This window comes from Pocillopora verrucosa, chromosome 4, assembly GCF_036669915.1.
Source record: "Pocillopora verrucosa isolate sample1 chromosome 4, ASM3666991v2, whole genome shotgun sequence".
NCBI lineage: Eukaryota > Metazoa > Cnidaria > Anthozoa > Scleractinia > Pocilloporidae > Pocillopora > Pocillopora verrucosa.
In genome coordinates, this window is record NC_089315.1 from 2,322,510 (window position 1) to 2,343,146 (window position 20,637).

The 20,637-nt window shown below is 38.6% G+C and overlaps 2 protein-coding genes across 2 annotated transcripts; both read right to left on the reverse strand.

Annotated features, from left to right (window-relative positions):
- Nucleotides 1–630: 630 nt before the first annotated feature.
- Nucleotides 631–8,874, reverse strand: LOC131784622 (MFS-type transporter SLC18B1). The gene is made up of 17 exons (XM_059101444.2): nucleotides 8,525–8,874; nucleotides 7,049–7,144; nucleotides 6,855–6,928; nucleotides 6,509–6,656; nucleotides 5,845–5,913; nucleotides 5,343–5,433; nucleotides 5,016–5,084; nucleotides 4,611–4,681; nucleotides 3,902–4,000; nucleotides 3,712–3,809; nucleotides 3,414–3,509; nucleotides 3,023–3,097; nucleotides 2,573–2,639; nucleotides 2,252–2,278; nucleotides 1,532–1,578; nucleotides 1,378–1,435; nucleotides 631–924 (listed from the first exon to the last, which is right to left on the reverse strand). Exons 1-17 carry the CDS (start codon nucleotides 8,780–8,782, stop codon nucleotides 919–921), a joined length of 1,449 nt encoding a protein of 482 aa, XP_058957427.2. The 5' UTR covers nucleotides 8,783–8,874; the 3' UTR covers nucleotides 631–918.
- A 1,010-nt stretch (nucleotides 8,875–9,884) lies between these two features.
- On the reverse strand, nucleotides 9,885–18,956 carry LOC131784284 (uncharacterized). The gene is made up of 7 exons (XM_066164844.1): nucleotides 18,798–18,956; nucleotides 17,564–17,888; nucleotides 16,419–16,917; nucleotides 12,233–12,287; nucleotides 11,644–11,715; nucleotides 11,047–11,233; nucleotides 9,885–10,792 (listed from the first exon to the last, which is right to left on the reverse strand). The coding sequence occupies exons 1-7, from the start codon at nucleotides 18,807–18,809 to the stop codon at nucleotides 10,329–10,331; spliced, it is 1,614 nt and encodes a 537-aa protein (XP_066020941.1). The 5' UTR covers nucleotides 18,810–18,956; the 3' UTR covers nucleotides 9,885–10,328.
- Nucleotides 18,957–20,637: the final 1,681 nt, after the last annotated feature.

A 20,637-nucleotide genomic window follows, 5' to 3' on the forward strand; every position in this document is an offset into this window, starting at 1 on the left:
GTAGTGAAGGCTTTGCTGTTAATTCATCAACCTGACCGAGTGGCGCGAAAGGCAAGTGACGTGTCAGCAGCTGATTGACGATATCAACCACACCAGAAAAAATATCGTATTTTGTGACGTGTGTTGTTACGACTTTTCTCAGGGCTAGAAATCCTTGTGCAACACCTTAGTTTATATGATAAAACTCATTTTCTCCTTTAAGGTTTGACACTTAGCCTCGTTTTGAGGGTTTTTGTAACTCGGAAATGGCCGATTGGTGTTGAACCTATCGACTCGTGTTACCTGTGCTCGCTGCGCTTTTTGGCGCTCACCAAATTATACGACGATCAGTCTTTCCTTCTTGACCCGAACCTTTGTGCAAACCAAATAGAAATTGCCGACAAGGAAATGTAATATCCTGGCTACGCTTGAGTGCGACACTGAAGGATTTTTGGACGATTTCATTTGATTCGCCCGATGACTTTGAACTCTTTGTCTGGAGGACCTTTATGATCCTCAATTACCTTTATCATAATACCGACTTTACCCTTCCAATGAACCTCTCTACAGACAATTCTCCATCTTCATATTGGTGAAAACCGTTTTATTATAACTTACCGCCCCGTTATTATATTTATATGCAAATTCTCGCAAACAAAATGTTCTTTTTTTCTGAATACAATACGAATTGAAAGTAAGTTGTGTGATTCGAGGAGAGTATTTTGCGACTGAGTTCAGTTACTGTCTACTGTATCACTTTATTCTTAAACTAGCATTGTTGAGAACAGAGCTCACAAGATTAAAACGTGGCCCCAGATCCTTAAGAGCGCACAGAATAAAACGGCTATCAGAACCAAATTAGACAAAGAACAACTGAGCCATCATCCGTCCTGAAACAAAGTGTCTATATGTATCTGACTCCACGAAACACAACAATTGTTATACCTGGAATAATAATAAAAATAAAACGGATGTCACTTAACGAGAGAGATCAACAAGCATAGAGAAAATGAGGAACATATATATCGATTTTGGCGAAAGATTGAATGGTAAAGGGTAAAAAATAAAGAGGTTTCAATAAATTTGCCAATAAGTGGCTGCCGATGGTGTAATAGGAGGTTGTGTCCAGAGGGGTCTGGGGGCAAGCTAATAAGCGGCGGTAGACCGCTGGTCACCGACGTTTATCGATACCCCTGGAATTGGGGACTGGAGAGTGTAAGGAAGATGGGAAGAGAGCTAAAGGGAGCGACTTTAGGAAGGAAGAGGAGGGAGGATTTGTAGGAAGAGAGGATGGAGGCAAGTAATGAAGGAGATGACAACGGAGGGTGTGGAGGGAGGGGGAGAAGAGCAAAACAAGAGAACAACAACAACAACGACAAAAATGAGGGTTTTACTTACTTGTACATGAGTATCTTTCTCAAAAGGTTCTTTTCTTCTTTCACTATAACTCCGCATTCTGGTGAAAAAATGAAACGAAAAAAAACATTCAATCCAGTGAATGTTTATGGTTCACCAATTGCAATTAAAGCCTCTGTCACTGAGGCGAACAAACCTTTTTCTTCCTTGATCAAATACTGTAAAGAGAGTCAGGACAACAACCTAAAACATAAAGAAAACAGTATACTCTCTTATTATTATCACAATTTTTTCAAGCTTATCATTTGTTTTATAGTTTGTCTAGTGACGAAAATTATCAAGGGCTCATATACTTTCAAACGTTTTACAACGCCTCGGAACCAGAGCCATATATGAAGAACTACTACACAGCTTCACTCATTTATTTCAACCAACTAATACTCATAAACTTTCTAATGGTATGAAGTTCACGCTAATAGTAAATTTATGATCTTGCAAAAGCACCTGTTCGAACCTGTTCTGAATTGAAATGCCTCTAATCGTCAGCGGAGCAAAAACATACGATAGCGAGTTTAAGCAAGGAGTTAGGGCACCGGCAAACGGCCTCAAACAAACTCTGAGTTTAATTCCCCAGTAGAATCTATAAATCAACCTTGTACAAAAGGTACTCTGATCACAGCCAACGCAAACGTCGTTCAATCTTGAGGGTCAAAGGGGCTGTAAGCAGACAGAAGAGGTGTGACCTTTGATGTTTGCCCTAAACGGTGTCCTCAACCCCCCAATTTATTAGGCCTTAGAACATCATGTTTGTAGTTATTGGTCTTGTACTTCAGTTCTTTTTTCTTTTTTTTTTTTTTTCACTTTTGTCATACTTTCGCAAGCAAGACTAAATTTCTAAAAGATCCATTGAGGTTACCTGAAATCCAAGAATCCCTGCTAGCACCTGAACAGAGACAAAGTACAAAAAAGGAATCAAGTCTCCTTCAACTCCACGATGGCTACCTCACATTTTAAAATGAAATATCTAGCGTTGACTCACCACCAATAAAAGACATTTCACTTCTGTCTTACCGCTATAATTGCAACACGAACGCGTTGAAAAGCGACTAAAAAAGCGTACTGCATTCTAAACGACCGATGCGTATCTCACTTCCAACCCAGAGTGTGTCAAACACGAAAGGTTACGATTATAGATGCCTCAGTCTTAGCCTGGAGACAAAGATTTCCATGTACTTACCACAGTTGACCACTGAAATGTCAAATAGTTTTCTGTCAATCCACTGATGGTTGGTCCTAAAAAAGCACTACAACATGAACCAAAAGGAGTAAAATTGAATAAAAGAAATGAAACAAAAGCATAGACAAAATGTGCAAATCGTGGAATTGGAACTTGGAGTGTTTGGGTTCTGTGGGCTCGATTATCGCTGTTTCTCTCGGGTTCGAGCTTCCGTCCTTACCCAAAATGAACGAGGAGCGCAGCTCATTTCCCGAACAGCGGCCGGTAATCGAGCCTTGGTCTCTGTGACAGGAGGATATCTGACAATTCAGATATAAACCCTTGCAGCAAGGATGACAACCTGTCGCGAACTCGATCCATATGTGATGCTAGGTACAAAAATCGAACGAGAATGACAAGTGGTGTGAAGCGAGCGCTCAAGGCACCGCACTCGAGCTGTTCACTCCTTACCCTATACTTGCCGTCGCATTGAAAATACCGGAGAGCACTCCATGGGTAGTGATGTCATCGGGCATTCCATGTTCCCTGAAGAGATACATCGGCACAAGTCAATTTTAGGCCACAAGGAAGCTCTCCCAACCTCGCCCTCCATGTGTCATGTTATGAATAGATCACAAGAATTATATCAAAGTTTATCCTTTTCACTTTTCTTGGAAAGGGTTGACTAATATTTGAGCATAATCGATTTTAAACCATATTTTTCGCAGTGAAACATAACAAACTACAAAGTAGCGGTAGTTACTTAGTTCCCAGGAGAATTCCCCAAGGCTTTCTACTTGAGGAGTGGTTACTCTGCACTCTGCAAAAGAAACACTTCTAGTGTAACGGTGTAAATTATTACCTGGCTGTTTCCAACATGTCTGGCATACAAGGTACTTGATACGCACTGACGGCAGCACCTAACATACCCATGGATACACACACCAACCATACCTTCCTGGAAATCATAAGAAAAAGAATGATTGCCCTACGCATACTTTTCCGACTAAAGACCTCTGTTGGAGCATTGAGAACTACTAAGCTTAGGGTGTCGGGCGCCATAATTATGACGATCAATTGGAACAGTATAAATACATAAGAAGGCGTGCGCATTTTAATTTAATGAACAGCAAACAATTCCAAGTATCACAATGACGAACCTTTGAGGAAGAAATGTTAGGAATGGAGCCGGAGCCAGCATCAGAATCCCAATAATTACGAAAGCTGCGCCAATAATTATGACCACACGTGTTCTCCCCTATAGTATAGAGACCAAACCATCTGATTAGAGGTAAAAGTTGTAAGTATTAAGACTTAAGACTAAACCGTGCAACAGAACATGTTTCTTACCGTCTTATCACTTATCCAGCCAACCAATGGAGCTGAAATAGCGTAACATCCGGCACAAAGGAGGAAGAGTAAACCAACTTTACTGGGACCAAGTCCAAACTAAGAAACAGACATTCAAACAGCTTTCGTAAAACCTTACAGCGACTCGAGACTACTAGTAAAACGGACAATTCAATAGCCAAAATTGCGTTAAACCCTTATTCCAGCAAATGAATAAAAGGGGGTAAGTTTCTGTGGTAAGAAACTGTGGTGCTGCGTCGGTGGGAGAGTATAGCAGGTAATTTAGTGTTAACAACTGAGTTGAAAAGGTAAATTGGCCACCGTAAAGGGTAAAAAAGCTAACGTTTCGAGCGCTCGAAACGTTAGCTTTTTTTACCCTTTACGGTGGCCAATTTACCTTTTCAACTCAGTTGTTAACTCTAAATTACCTTATTCTAGCAGTTATGTAAATTAAGATTTCGACAGATTAAACCAGATTACCCGGAAAAGTGCCAATGACGAGGGGAGACTGACGAGCTGAATAAAAGTTAAATAAAATTAAAGAATTAATTAATCCTCACAATATCATGCAAAAAGGCGAAGAGATGAAAGGAAAATGCTAACACTAAGTACCCAGTGGTATTTAGTCGGAAATTAAAAAAAAGAGAGCCTTAAAAAAAAAAAAAAAGGAAAAAGTTAAATGCAGGTAAATTTCAGTTTTTACTGATACCTTCTTCATATAGGGCGCAAATGTTGGATCTAAAAAACCCAGCACTAATCCCGATACAAGGATAGATAAACCTGAAAATATAACGAGTGCAATCGTCTTTAATAAGTTCACACATGATACAGTGAATAAAAAACTTGCAGCCGGCTAGCATCAAGATGTTTTTGCAAAAGGCACGTTTGAATAATCACGTGACAAGCAAATGTTTCAGCTCGATGGTTACATATTTCCTTAGATATGGGGCCCCTTTCAAGTGCATCTCAGCAAGAAGGGGCACAAAAATGAAAGACCTCATCAGTTAAAAGAGGGCAGGTAATGATAGCTCAAAACAACTGTAATTCACAGGGATAAATAGCAAAACGAAAATGACTGTTTCAAAGGAATCGAAGATCAATTTCACACACATACCTATCACAGCAATTCCTGGAATCTTTGTCATTCGAAATAGTGAGCCAGTGTCTACTTTTCGCGGAAGGTCTATAAAGCAAGTAACCAAAGTTTGACACTTTGTCAATTAAATTTGGAAAAGGAAAAGAATGAGGATGAAGTAAGAGAAGAATGAAAATGATCATGAAGGATCAAAACAAGGAAGAAGGTTAGAGAATTGAAGAGCCAGTGGGCCAAGACATTGAGACAACAGCAGGTGCTCGGGGAGGAAAAGACATGATGACAAGAGGACAGAAAGTTAATAAAGAGAGTGAACAGCAAGTAAGAGCAAACAAACATAATTTGCACCTTGGTCTTTTGGTAAAATAAGCATAACCACAGGAAGTATTGACAAAAGAAGGCCACCAAGCACGATAAACGGAAGTTTAAATCCACCAGCCTAAAACATTAAATGAAAGAAAAATTGAGGCTTGTTCAAAGAAGGAAAAAACTTTGAAAAATTTAAGACAAATTCAAAAAGGCTCACAGTATTTTGAGCAGGAGTTAGTATTGAAGTAGTTTTTTTTGTCACTTATCATGATTATACTTGTTATCAAATATTGTTAACAGCATTTCACTGATTAAGAATCTCAGAAACATGAATTTTTGCAATGCAGAGTAAAAGTTTATCAAAATCACATAGCAGTACAGAGCAAAATAATTGATGAAAACTATAACTTGCACTTTGCAGGATAATGTTTTAAAGGAGTATGGAAACAAGCATAGATTCTTAGATAGAAAAAGGACAATTTTAGTATGCCATCATAAACCCTAAAAGAAGTTGAAACCAATCAGTCATTTCATTACTCACAGAATATAAAACTCCACCCAGAGGTGGACCTAGCATAAAGCCCAGACCAGTGAATGTCTCCATGGCTCCCTACAACATCCACAAATGGCATGCTAATTAGTATGAGGATTACAGGATTGTACAAACTGAAGAGCTTAGAGAACACTGTCAGTACAATCTTTAATTAATAACTCAGTTTGAAACTGATAACAACATACTTGTAAACTTTGCAACTAGCAAGCATTTTTAAAATTGATCATGTGATGACTGAGATTGCAGGTCCTAAACACCTCACACTGTATATGTTGTGGTTAAAATTTTTCTTGGTTTTAAAATTTTCAAAGAAATTTATGTTTTGTGTTCTACTGTCTCAGAAAAAACTGGTTTGAAAATTTTAAATCAGCTGGGAAAAAGTTGGACTATACCGAATACGCTGTCAAAGCTTGGATCATTTTATAAATTCTTCATCTCTGAGGACCAAAGGAGAGATGATGTACAAAGCTACCTCAAAAGTTGAGCCCACACAAGACTCATTCTTAATTGAGTTTGTGGTCTGTTATTGCAGTTACATGAAGAGAATATCTTCTATACATTGCACTGCTGTTAACTATTTTTGTGGTCAAGTAATGTTAGACACACTCAAACATAAGAGCCACAAGACAGTTGATATCTCGTCAACCCTTACCGTCACTGTGCCTATATTGGAACCAAATTCTCCTGCTACGATAGCAAATGATGCAGTGTCTGCTGCAGCTCCACCCATTGCCATCACAACTCGAAGGAGGAAACAGAAAACCACAAAAACTACACCCTTGGGTAACATTGATACAAATCTGTCAAGAGGAAGAGATGAAGGCCATAAGTTATTTACAATTTCTTCTCCCAAAATTGATTAATAAGTGTAAATTTTTTACATTGAAAACTTGTCAATTTATTGAGGTAAAGATATAACAGAGCTTTTGCAAATAAATTGCAAGTTTAGTCATAGGATAAACTACAATGGTATAACTACAATGGTATAACTGAAATACCCAAATAATATCTGTGATCCAGCACAAAGGAACAGTCCTGCTGTCAATGTGAATCTTGGACCAACTGTTGGGAGCTAAACAACAATGAAAAGAAAGAAATCATCACCTTAAAAAATGGAAGCAAAGTGATTAAAGTATGAGGTCATTTCTCCTTTAAAAAATCACACACAAGTTGCTGTAGACATTAAACTTACCAAGACTCCTATTAGTGGTGCCACAACAAACACCACCAGGGGATATATTCCAAAGATGAGACCAATCTCAGTACCTGAGGCATTCATTTTTTGCGCCTAAAAAAAAGATGAAATGTCAAGGGTCAATATTAAAAAACAATCAGTATAATTCAATTATGTATTTGCTCCTTTTTTGGGTTGCTTTTTTTAAATTTCATTGGCAATACACTTGAATTACTTGCAATACAATACAGACATTACTTAAAAGCTACAGCTACATGTAATACAATGTAAACAATACCTATAATACTACAGCCACTTACTACTAACATTACTTATAAAACTTATTACTTAACAACTACAGATTTTACAATTACAGTTATATTGTATGTACAGACATTTGAATTGACCAGTGCTGATAAAAAACATGATTACAGTAAAGTAATTATTGTTGCTCAATACAAAAGCTAAAAAAAAACATTACATGGAAAAAAAAGAAACCTAAAGTATACATGTCAACTACATGGCATTTATTATGCAGTTGTTATACACTGAGATGTATGCTGCCAGACCTGTTATGGATTATTATGACATTTTCTACAATCATCCTACAGAAAGTGTTACTTTGCAAAACTGGGTATTTAATTCCAAGAAGGCATTCCTTGAAAAATTATTTCTGTTTCTAGAGAGAAATTAAAAACGTTTAAAAAAAAAACACGATTGTTCAGAAAACTACTTATCGTGAGTAATAACACTTAACCAGTGATCATTTTCTTCTACTCAGGCTTAGTGACTATTTTCAATACACCCGGCCCTCTGAACTTCCTGTGACTTTCACCTCCCCTCTCATGCAAGTCATCCTTGATTGATTTAAAAATCAGTTATCCAGAATTTCTACCTCTCTTCAGGAAGGCAGTATGAACTGAAAACTGGATATGCATCCAATGGGATGCAGGGGTGTGGAATGGGGGTCGTTTCCTTGCTGCCGCCTTTGTCACACTTGCTCGCAGGTGCATATAACAAAACTGAGCTTGTGTGGATTGTTGAGATTTGGGCACTAATACCTGGAAACAATCTTCACTTGCTGACTCAGCTGAGAAGTTTCCATGTAATCACAACAACTATCAAGAGCTCGACTTACCAAGCGAGCCCACCTCATGCGATCTCGCCGCTTCACAAAAAGTATTTAGAGAGATTATGAGAAGTTAATTAACACATCAAGGAGAGTCAGTTGAAGATGAGGGGAAAAAAAAAATGACGATAAATAATGTTGCTTTTCACCAAAATTTTTAACCAATTTGAATGAGAACGATTTCCCAGTGGAATTTTGCATAGTATTATTCCCTGCATGCACAACCTTACGCAATTTGTTGTCGGATTTCAGCTGCATCGTGAAGCAGTGAACCGGTATATTTTTTTTCAGGCTCCCTTTGAGTGGAAAGTAGCACAATGTACCCTCGTTATTTCAGTTCCCTTCCCATAATAAATTTATCATACCTCTCCGGGAAAAAAGGGAGAGAGAATCGCGAAAGAGGCTGTCGCCGCGAAGTAAACAAGACACAGAGACACCAGTGTGAGTTTACTCCTCGTCGTATTCCAGATGCCATTTTGTGTTCCATCGGATGATCCGTCATCTGTATCATCGGGCGGGTGCTCCCCAAAGAAATCGGCTGAAGATACACTGGACTGCTTGCGGAAAATGGGACTGGCGTTAACACTTGCGATACGAGAATAACTTGGCCTCCGGGTCGACATTGTATGCCGGATACATTCCCTTGTTTGACGGTATGTTGGAGGTCAACTGGAGTGAGGACAAATCTATTCCACTCTGGGGGAGGGTAACAGCTTCAAACGTTTTGGCGTGAAGCGAGGGATCATTGTTGTAATTTTTTTGTAGAATTACGCATAGCAGTCTCGTTTCTGTACAGTTCCTAACTATTACGTAGTCAATATCCGGTAAAGTCGAAAACTGCAAAGCAATCATTAATTCAAGCTGTCTTCCTCCACTCTCCTAGGGCAAGGTTTTCTGTGACTCAGGGAGAGAGAGCGAACGGCGGCCTGATGTTCTATTTAAAATGGTCAGAGGTGCTGAATGAAATGTGACGTTTTACTTCCGAGTCAAGTAGCTGTAAATGTTTTTGTTTTATCTGACGTGATCATCCCACCCCCTAAAGGATATTTCTTTCAGCCAGTTGGATTTTGGTGTGGGGACAACCATGACACAGTCCGAGGGAGACATCTAAATCCCTAGGGGAACTCCCCTACGAAAATGACCTGGACATCTGTCACAAGTTCATTTGGAAAACTCTCTTTAAATGATTAGCCTACAGAGCAGGCGTAATTTTGGCGAGCGAGTGCTCAGTGTTTTCTTAACGGAAATTATTGCCGCCATCTTTTATTTTAATGGCAGCGGAAGACTGGGGAGAGAAAGAAATTTGTATTAAGGGGGCGAAAGATGATCAAAAATTCACAGTGGGATGGGGGTAGCGGAGTGAAGATCGCCTTTTCTCCGCCCCCTACCCCCACCGTCCACTCCAACTCCAATTCAAACATGGCGGATCGAATAAACGATCGCGAACCCATAACGCTAGCTGGCACTGATAAGACGCCTGCACTGCAGGCTTTTAAATGATCTGAATATTTTTCTGGGGGTGCAACCCAGGGAGAGGAACTTCCCAACCAGCTTTTGACCTTGGGATGACTTACAGGTATATATTCAATGAGGAATTACAAGGTTTTTTTTTCATTATATGGAAGCCTGAATTCTAATATTTGACAGATCAATATGCCCTTGCACCAGAGAAACCTTACCAGCAGTATTTAAGCCCTTAATAGTACCAATACAGATAATTTACTATTTCAATGGTTATGACAATTTTAATAAGGAGCGAAACCCATGTCAAAGAAAGAACTACTGTGCATAAAAAACACAAACTTTGTTAATTAAAAACAAATTTTGATAACTTTTCAAGCATGAGCATGACTTCTCAAATTTTGCTAAGAATAGTTACAAATGCAGCATATTAGCTACTGTATGAAACCAATAAAAATTACAAACTTTGATTATAAGAAAAAATTATAACTTTTCTATCAAAAAGGAGACTCCTTCATTTTGCTAAGAATAGTTATAAAATTCAGCATATTACCTAACTTATGAAACCAATAAAATAACAAAATTTGATGACTAAAAGCAAATTTTTATAACTTTTCTATCAAAAAGATGACTCTTCCATTCTGCTCAAAATAAGTCATAAATTGTAAACTCTTTGCTAACTTAGGAAGCCAATGGTTGAATGCATGCTTAGAAGAGAATGGGTTTAAAAAGGGAGTCTTTTTTAATGAACCAGATCTCGTTGTGGCGGTTAAAAAGTTTAAAAGGGCTATCATAGCCAGCAGTGAAAAATATGTCTTTCCTAAATGAATCACCAAGTCCATCCTTCACAAGGTCTTCACTCAATTTTTCAGAGTACTCCTGAACTTTGTTAATTTTGGAGAAGCCTCCATACACTATAACGTATGCACAGAACCTTTTTAAGGTTGAGATGTAGACATCCTTGTCTGTAGGTGCGGCAGGGTTTTCTTGATCCTCAAAAGGTACAAAGAAGTTGATTGTGAAGTTGTTTTTGCAGAAAGGACCCTGTCCTGGTTGGACTTCTACAGCAACTGGGGCAGTCATGGGGATTTTCTTCTTTGGTACGTTTCCGCCCTCTATGTAAGCAAACAGTCGCTCGAAACCCATACTAACAGCCTTGTCGTACTCGTAACCTGCCGAGAAAAATGAAATGAAAAATTTCATTGACTATCAAAGGGAATTAGAAGGTCATTTCAGAAATCAAAGGTGAGAGAAAAAACACATATACAATAGAAAAGATCCGTAGTGAGATTGGTACGAATAGACAGTGATGTGACACCCTCTTACAAAATTGCGTCACACAACCCCTAAGAAGGAACGTTGCATAATAGTATAATTGAAACATAAATTTCTAGAGAGTAAATAGGAAAGATATAAAATATCATACCAGCTACAATTGTAGAGGCCCACTTGTAGTCTTCTTTGTAACACCGGAGTTCATAATTAGCTGTTTTGTTAACAGTTTTAAAGTGGGGGCATTCAAGTCCGTTGCAAAACGCTGGTTCGCCGTTCATCGGTTTTGCTTCGGTAAACGCCAGAAGGCCAACGGAAAGTAGGGCGATGAGGCGCTGCATCTAAACAACAGAATTGTATTACATTTCTGTGATTTGACTAAAGGAAACACTATGTTTTACGTTGAAACTTACAAAATAGCTGCGATGAATTACGTAACCGATGTAATCTCGAGTTCGCAAAGAAAAATCGAAACACATTTGACTTAAAGAAAAATCATTAGCTACAGACATAATTCATCCCCAAGTGCACCTCGCTATTGCCAAGTTAGTCAAAAGAACTGTTTCACAACAGTTATGTTTTGGTGCTGTAACTAAGTTTTCGCGATCCGGTTTTTCCTAACTTCATTACTCTTGGGACAATAAATATTTCATTCACTATAGAAAACTCAAATACATGCAAATTCATTTGTATTACAATCGAGCGCTGTGAACAACATAAAATTGAAAGCTCTTTGAGAATAAGCTCTCACCTTTTTGAAAAGCTTCACAACACTTGTCCGCGTAACACTTCCTTCGTCGCTAATTTTGCAGAAGTAGTTGTACTTTCAAAAGTGCTGCAGCATCTTTTATATGCAAATATACTGTTGTGTTGCAATATTAGTCATGTGACTTCATACAGGAACCGCAAAACGTGACTATATCGCATGACGAGAATTACGTTGTGACCGTTCTCCACGTGATTGAATACCTGTCATGGCTACGGGAAGGCAAAAGCAACTATTTGGCTTTTTCTTCTTCTACGGACGCATCAGGATGTCAGCAATTTTAAATTTTTGATCGCACAATTTATGTAACTCATTTATTCAATTTCTATTACTACTCTGGTAAAAAAGAAGTTAATTATTTCCTCTTGGGAGGCACCTGAACGGACCATTTCTACGTGGAATTTCTTGATGTTCGTGAGAAAAAAATTCAGGAATTTTTTAGAACTATTGATATTTTCCTTTCAAGCGAGGGGACAGAGTTTCTCGTCATCCACTGTCTGTAAAAGTTGAAGTTGTTGCATACGGTAACTTGCATGTGACTTAAAAATCTTTCCTCCTATCACAATCTCCTGACCGTAACTGATTGTAAAACTGGTGTTGTAGCTTTCTGGCGAGGGGAGATATTTGACCTAAAAGTTATCAAATATGTCCAAATATTTGAATTAATCGAAAAGTTCAAAAATACAGTCAATTATTTGCCTCTTTTGATTTAAAAGCCGTCAATCAGATGTTGATAATTAACACCCATGTACCCAAGCCGACCACTTGTCAAACGAATTAAAGGGCTTACAGAAGCGCACTATGCTATCATATCAGGGCTTACTAGTTTAGAGACACGTTTTGATCGGACACAGGCTCAAACGGTCAAAATGTTCCAGGACATCAGAAACAATTCTGATCACAAACTAAACAGATATTTTCCAAAGCCAGATAAACTGATGTAGTTTTAATCTGAGAAATAATCGTAGATATCACGATTTGGAAAACGAACAGACTCAAGGAAAGTTTTTTTTTACACCAATTGTATATAGACGATTTTATTTGGTTGTTTTATTGGGTATTTTATGAATCACCTAATTCAACTCTAGAGCTGTATTTTCGAAACTGCAATAAACTATCTATTGACTGACACTTGTTGCGTGCATTCCGATTAGGGATTTACCAATATGTGAACACTCAGAGTAATTGGTTAAATACAGTTGCAGTGACAACTTCACACATTCTAACTATTCTGAAAACCTAGAAAAGCCGGGATCAGAAACAGAAACCAGTTAGTTTGGGTTAGACCCTTTATGTTGGCAAAGTTTTATTTTAACGGGTGGGATGGCATGTAGCATGATTGCCTGGTGTTCTCGTAGACTGGCAAAGTTTCATTTTAATGGGTACGTGAGATGGCATATACCATGACTGCCTGGTGTTCTTGTACACTGACAGTCTTGATCGAAGAGGTAAATGCCAGAAATTTCAAAAGGGGAAAATATAGGAGGAGGCGGGTTGAGAAAGAGATACACTTGAAAAAGCTTGAGGGGTGACAAGGGACATACAAAAAGTGCGAGACTCTTAAAAAGTTCCGTATCAAGAGAAATATTTTTGGGATGTTCTGATTACGTCAGCTTTAATGTTGCTGACAGCTATACTAAAGAAGTTGGATCAATATCAGTATCTGGGCAACTGCCCACCTACCCCTCCCCTAACTCAACGATAGTCAATTAATAACAGCTTAGGGTTAATGTTGGGTTAGGGGAAGGGTAGGTGGGCAGTTGCCCAGATACTGATATTGATCCAACAAGTTAACGTTGTAGACTCTCTGAATTCTCATCTTTTGCTTTGAGCTCTAAACAATGTGACAACACAATATGTTAATGAAGTCAGTAAATTCTAGAGACTGTTAATTACACGCATATTTCGCTTTTTTTTTGTCCATGATAAACAAACTCTGTGAACCGTGGGTCTAAAGCCTACCGTAATCTTGGACCTTGCTCTCTTTAAGTCTGACGAACTTCCACATGTCTTAGGGAATTAACGGTGGCATGGAACCGTCCTAAAATATGTATGGGATCCAGGCCATCAAAGGTTCGTAAGTCTCCGATCAAAAGCGCGCGTCCATCACCGCGCTCGGTCAAGGAAAATCACGACAGTCACCAGCGTCAAGGTAGGAAGCTACGTATCACCTTTTTTCATCCTTTGAGAATCGAAATCCCTACAGACTACAGTTAATGCTCTGGCACTTTTCACTTCCTCGCTTTCAATTCTTAAGTATGCTTCACATTAATCTTAACCGACTGTGCATCTAAGTCTTAAGTATAATCCTCAATATTGTAAGAAAGTCTTCAGGATATTTTCCCTGATCAGGTTTTTAATCAGTTCTTCAATTTCGTTCTTGTTGATTCTTTAGCTACTTCTGTGCGTTCTTACGTCCTTGATGTACGTAAATACTACAATGTTTTGAATTGGTACTTGAAATGCTATGGAAGCAAATATTTGCCATCTTCGTAAATGTCTAATGAATAAGCCTATAGAAGCTCTCTTAATAAAAGTTTTGGCGAAGAGTCGTTAAATAGACTGAAATAAGCTGAAAATTGAACAGCTTTGTGCTTATGGACACCAACATTTTGCGACAACTTAACTTAACGAAGTAACCTGAGTGTTATGTAAATTTCAGTCTTCAAGCTTCACTGATTTTCTTTCATGGTTTTCTAATCACGCTTATAATTAATTAGTCGAACTTGGGTTGCAACAGTTTTTTTCTGTGACGTAACAGAGCAGCCGTAAAACGTGACTTCCCTGCGTGACGAGGACTAAGTCGTGACTAGACTTTACCGCGAGTAATTCGCTCTTGGTAGTGACCTTTCTGCAAGTAATTTGTACTTTTCTTTCAACATGAAAGATCCACTTCAATATGGAGAATATACTTTGCTGACTAAGAAATATTTAGATCAATCCATTGCAAAGGGAGAAGCAATTTTTTTTTTCTACAAAAGGGAAATTCCTTTTTTCACACATTATAACTTCGGGAATTGTAGGTAAAAGGCGAAATACACAACTTTCGTATCTTATGGCAATGTCATTTTAATCCGACACTGGCTTATCAGTTATGCAAATCATGATCCTATCATAATTTGACAGGATGTATTATATTTAATAATTCATATCCTCTTAGACGTTGCCTTCACAGCGTTCTCTAAAATTGTCTGCTCGAAAATCTGTTTGTGATGTTATTCTAGGGCTCCACAATCCTTTATTTAAAGCTACATTTCTAGGTTTTAGCAAATTAAATCCTCAGATATTTAGGACATATAGCTGCTCATCCTAGTCAGCTTGCGTAGCAGTCGGTCAAGCACACTTCAGCGTAAGAGCCCTATGAACAAACATTCTCAACGGGAACCATGCCATTGGTTCGATCACTCAAATTTGTCTCAGAATACATTTACAATAGAAAGATCATTCTCTTGTTGGGGATCCTGAGTGAGTATGAAACAAGGAGTTGATGTACCCGTACTGAACAACGTATCCTCAGTCCGCTTTAATTTTCATCCTCGGAAATACTTGAGAGGGAATAGTTACATTTTTTGTTTCAGTTCTCCTCCTAATTTGACATGCAATCTTTGCAGCTGGGAAAAAAAAGCAGAAGGTATTCCCTTCCTAACCTCTCAGAAATTATTTATTTGCACAGAATATTTCAACAATAATGATATACAAGTGAAGGATCTCTTGTGATATAGTAATTGAGGAAGGTTTTTCGTCTTGTCACGAGCGTTGGATTAAGGGTAAAACGCTTTTCCCTGCTGATCCTAGTACGGTATGTAGGACGTGTGTCATACACGAAATTGATAATACCTTTGCTCACCAGAGTGTCTCTGTGACACAGTTGTGGAGCATCGGAGCGCGGAAACCGAGGGTCTGAAGTTCGATTCCACATGAGAACTCATAATTTTTTCTTTATTAGTCCTATGCTCGTCGCGAGACGAAAAACGTATATTTCTCTTTTTCTTTTTTTTTCTTTACCGCACTCTTAATTTACTATTTTTCATTCTATGTTTACAAATAAAAGAGTAGTTCCTCTCTCAAACGTTTTCCAGTATACGGTGAGAAAATAAGAGCGAGGGAAGGGTATGAAATGTTATACGGCAGTGATGAATCTAAAGGGGCAGTAATAATACGTTGCTGATCAATTCTTTTATCTCAAATGTGGAAATTCGGCGACATATTGTTGGAGGGGGTGATGAAAAATACCTTTGGTAAAATTTTCCCCTGCCAAACAGTTCAGTCGCGTATGGATCATTCTCATAGTAGCAGTTTTTAAGAGAGCTTGCATTGCAATCTTTGAGGCATTCAAAATAGATTCGTTCCACCTATAACAATTGCGTTAAAAGGAGAAATGGTGGAAGGGGTGAGGGAATTTTTGTTCGGTTTGCCAAATAGCCCTTTTAAACAGTTCTTGCATGTAAAGAGGTCAGTTTCTTATGTAAAAAATACATTTAATATGCATTATGGAGAACAATCACAACCACTATTTATATATACTAAAAATTTTGAAGGAGTGAAAGATAATCGAAGACTGAGTTATGCTGATTTTGGTTCTCATTAATTTCTATTTACTTCAGACTGATTTCCTCAGTTTTTGTTACAAGCTCTACTGCAGTGTTTTAAGGTATCAAAAAATAACATTTGCAAACATTTATTGCATGTCACTTCTGAGAAAACCGTAAAGAACTTTTGTCTGATACTAAGGTTGCAACTAAAATACGCTCAAGATCTACAAATTGCCGATTTCAAAATCTTCTTCAATCTCCTCACTTGAATTTGGGCTGTGCGTCTTACTCACGATCCAAATCTCGTTACGGCGGTTAAATAACTCCCATGGGCTGTTGTAACCAGCAGTGTAGAACGTATCGGTGGAGATATCCCCATCAAGTTCATCCCTTTTCAGCGACCTCACCAAAGCGTCGTAGTTTTCCTTCACCTTCCTGATGTTTGAAAAACCACCGTATACCTTTACATACGCGCAGAAGGGCTGCACGACTGACAGATGAACGTCCTCTTCGGATGGAGCAGGAGCGTCTTCCTGATGCTTGTAAGGGATAAAGAAACTCATGGTGAAGTTCATCTTGTAGAAGGTGTTCGATTCAGGGTCCTCCAACTGCATGCTGTTTGTCACTGGTACTGTCATCTCGATTTTCATCCCTCCTTCGTTGTTGCCTTGGATGTATCTGAAAAGTTTCCAGAAGGCAGTTCTGCTGGCGTCTTTGGAAGCTTGGCCTGGTAAATACAAAAGTATGACGAGGAATTATCATCGAGAGACGCAGTCGTAAACATTGAGGAAGCTGAAAACGTCGCAACATAACGCGCGCACCGAAAAAGGGAAACCTCAGAGCAAGGCGTATCAGTTTCAATCCTTGTGTTGGCGCTTGCAGTGTTCTTGAGGTGAATGTTTCAGTTTATTAGAAACATTGAAGGTATGTATTCATTTCTGTTTCGTTTGAGACTAATGATCAGTTCTATACAAGGATAAAGTACAAAGCGAGCCCGAAGCAAGGAGGTGTGCAGGACCGGGAAAGGATTACAGAAACTTCCATTCTTAGAAAAATCAAACAAATTGATTTAAAGCAGCTAACAGTTCTTGCACAAAGAGTTTCGAAAGTTTGCAAAGTTTTGCTTGTTGCCTAAAAAGTACCGATTGCGACTGAAGAGGCTATGGGGAGGGGGGCGGGGGGGGTTTGGGGTACCCTATGAAATATTCCTCTAATTTCAGCCACCCCTTCCCCCCCCTCCCTTATCACAATCCGCAATCTAACATCTTCATTGTTCTACTTTTCATCTGAGCCACTTTTCTACACAACTTCGAGGCTTCTGAGCTAAGTGCTGCCAACTATATTACTCAATAGCTTGAACGATTTTGTTTTACCTTCGACAGTGGTTGAGACCCATTTGTATGGCTTCGGATAACAGCGTAAAGTATAATCCGATGCATTGACCTTTTCATAGAATCGAGGGCAGTCGTGCTTAGAACAGAATGAAGGCAAGCCATCAGGAGAAGGTGTACTTGTCGGTGAAACTGGCCTCTGTTGTCCAAATCCGAGAATCTTTGGAAGCCTAGACAAAATTTTATTTGCAAAATCAGCAACGCTGAATCCTCCTGAAGGACGTTTGCCAAATAAGCGACCAAGCTTTAGGCTATCAGACTCTGTCGAGACCAGGAGTAGCACAAGAAGTGGGAGAACTAACTTAATCTGCAAAGAAAACACTTTAAAGTCAAAAGATTATGTAGAAAGCAATGATCTTGTTTGCATGTCAGATTACTTCTCTGATTGGCACGCAAAGCGCCCACAAAATGCCAAAAAAAATAACGCCTGTTCTGCAGGCTACTGCGTGATGGCCAACGTGCATAGTTAGTAGATTTCCAGGAAGCTACAAAAACGAGCGGCATCAAAGGAAAGTATTTTAAAAGTAAAGATACAGAGAAAATATTCACACCCTTGTCGAACTTTAAGTCTGAACTTGAGCAGCAAAATTTATTCCTAAGGAACACAGAATCCATTCCGCAAACAAACCTTCTTCGGAAGTTTAACATTCTGAACTGTATATTGTCAGCAGTAAACCGGGTTTAAAGCAACTCGCTCTTCAGGCCCCCTCGCATTTCAGGTTTAAAAAGAAAAGAAAATTGAAGAACGAAAAACAGGATATCTTTGACATGTTTAAAAATATTTTCCCAGAGATCGCTCGAATAGAAACAACACGCTTTGGAGAGCCAGCGCTTCGGATTACGTAACTAAAACATCGTAATTTTGCCAAGCTATAAAATCTCAATCATGTCCAAACATAAGACACAAGATCATTCCTTCAGCTTGTGGATTTTAGGCTGCATCAAAATTTCAAGCACATGGTGACGTTTGCCAAAAAACCTTTTTGCTGACGCAAAATGTGGAGATTTTCAGCGATCATTTAGTTCAATTAAACTGCACCTCTAAATTACTTCACCTTCATTTGTTATGCAAATTAATTACGTAACTTATTACGCATTCGACTTCGATTCCCTCTTTTAAACATTGATACTTTCAGATCATTCGCCATCATAACGAACACAATAAAATGTTGGAATAAAGTCACTTTAAAGAGAATACAACGCCATAGAATCTTACCATAATCGTCATTGCTGTGTACCTATAGCTTATCTGTCGCTGTCCTCAGGGATTCATGAGCCAAGTGTGTCAGTGCTGGCCTTTATAGCAGACATCTCGTGCCAATGGCCCAAAAGGATTGTTGTGCACGTGCATGCTTTGTCATCCCGGTCCGTGTCAAATAACATTTCTCACGGTGAAGCTTTACAATAACCCATTGATGCACAATTGGACTTTGAAATTGTAACTTAAGAGGCGCTTAAAAGCCGGACGTTACATAATGTGCGAGTTACATAAGATAAGATAGATTACATACAGATAAGTTTCTGTTTTCCATTGTTACGTAATTCAACGAGATATCTCGAGAACAACAACAACAAAAAAAACAAAACAAAAGACAAGAAGTCTGACACGTGACACCAAGTTATTTTTGAGATTATGATATATTGTCAGTTGTGGAAACAAGCTGTAAGCTTGCCAGAGTAAACATGGCCTCCTACAATTCTTACTAAGGCATGCACCTTAGATCAAAATGGGGGCAACTTCGTTATTCTTTTGTCTCTTCGTTAATTTACCCTCCTTGCCCTGTTTCAAGCTAAAGATTGTAAACGAAGGTAAAAAACCGTTGCTTGTCGATGCTCCCTCGTCAAACCATTTTCAGACGACCCTAGCCCAGGGCTCGTTTAATGGCAGTCCGAGTAACTTAACTTGCCCGAAGCCATATACTTTGAATCACAATCTTTAAAATGTTGGTGTCGACTCTGTTTCAATCATTATTCCTGTCATTTTTTTATTGGTGGTAACAAAGTCCTTGATACCATCTCGATTGAAAACATAATCGACTAAGATCAGCTTGTAATAACATTGACTTTCGAGAAATGGGCTGGTCTGGCCTGGCCTCTTAAATCAACATTCGGTTGCGATATACTTGGTTGCGCGATCCATTACGCTTAGTTTATGTTGCAGAGTGACTGAGCTTCGCATCATGGCAGAAGTCAAGAACTTAGTAGAATTCACCTGAAAACTCAGTCCAAATGATACGTTTTGTTAATTTGTCTTTCATCGGAGAGTACTTTGACCCATTCATATCGATTTCCCTTTGGCAACACACAGTGAGGTTACGGTTGGGCGACATCCTAAAGAGCGGCGGAGCGGCTGGGAATGTAGATAGGACTTGATACAACTGGCAAGATTAATGCAAAATGGAGAGTGGGCGACATATTTATTCTGCAAGCCACTTTAATTCATGTTCCAAGAGAAGTATGCGTTTTGAGATTGCATACTGTTACCTACTAGTACTGTCCAGCATTGTTTGATTCAGGAAACAAATTTTGTGTAGATCCCATTGTCCAAAGAGATCGCTGAAAGATCACATTTCGCTCATTTGAAGACAGTCTTCGTCATCGAAGAGTATAGTCACTCTTTGGAATCTAAAAATGTGACCAAAGTTCTAATTTCATCTATATGATTAGCTGAATTCTACGTGCATTTTGATTGTTTCCTGTACTTATAATCTATTGGAATGACGGCACAAGTTTTTGCTCCTTTATTTCATAAAACAAACCAATTCTATGTTGATTCTATGTTGCCGTGGATCTGTTCAATAATAGATCTTGATACACTTTTCAAAGACGGAGGAAAAAATTGTATGGTTTTTAGAGCATACGTAACAACATAATGCGGTCAATTTTAATTGCTAGTAGTTTATGGTGATGTTTCCGGGAGGTGCATCTTTCTTTTTTCTTCTTTTTTTCATTCAGTTTTCACAAATGAAAAACGTTATTATTATACATATAAATATATTTTTTGTACTCTCTCACTTTAAAGTTCTTCTTTTCATCTCGGGTTTTAATCAAGTCGA

Bases quoted from the DNA above. Each gene is read 5' to 3' on its own strand.
- LOC131784622 (XM_059101444.2), bottom strand. From the start codon at position 8,782: ATGTCGACCCGGAGGCCAAGTTATTCTCGTATCGCAAGTGTTAACGCC. The intron at 4,682-5,015 runs GTATGTGTGTGA...TTATATTTTCAG, and splicing joins TCCAGGAATTGCTGTGATAG to GTTTATCTATCCTTGTATCG. The intron at 3,810-3,901 runs GTAAGAAACATG...TCTATACTATAG, and splicing joins GCTGGATAAGTGATAAGACG to GGGAGAACACGTGTGGTCAT.
- LOC131784284 (XM_066164844.1), bottom strand. The intron at 16,918-17,563 runs GTAAAACAAAAT...TGTATTTACCAG, and splicing joins GGTCTCAACCACTGTCGAAG to GCCAAGCTTCCAAAGACGCC. The intron at 10,793-11,046 runs GTATGATATTTT...TTTTCTCGGCAG, and splicing joins GGCCTCTACAATTGTAGCTG to GTTACGAGTACGACAAGGCT.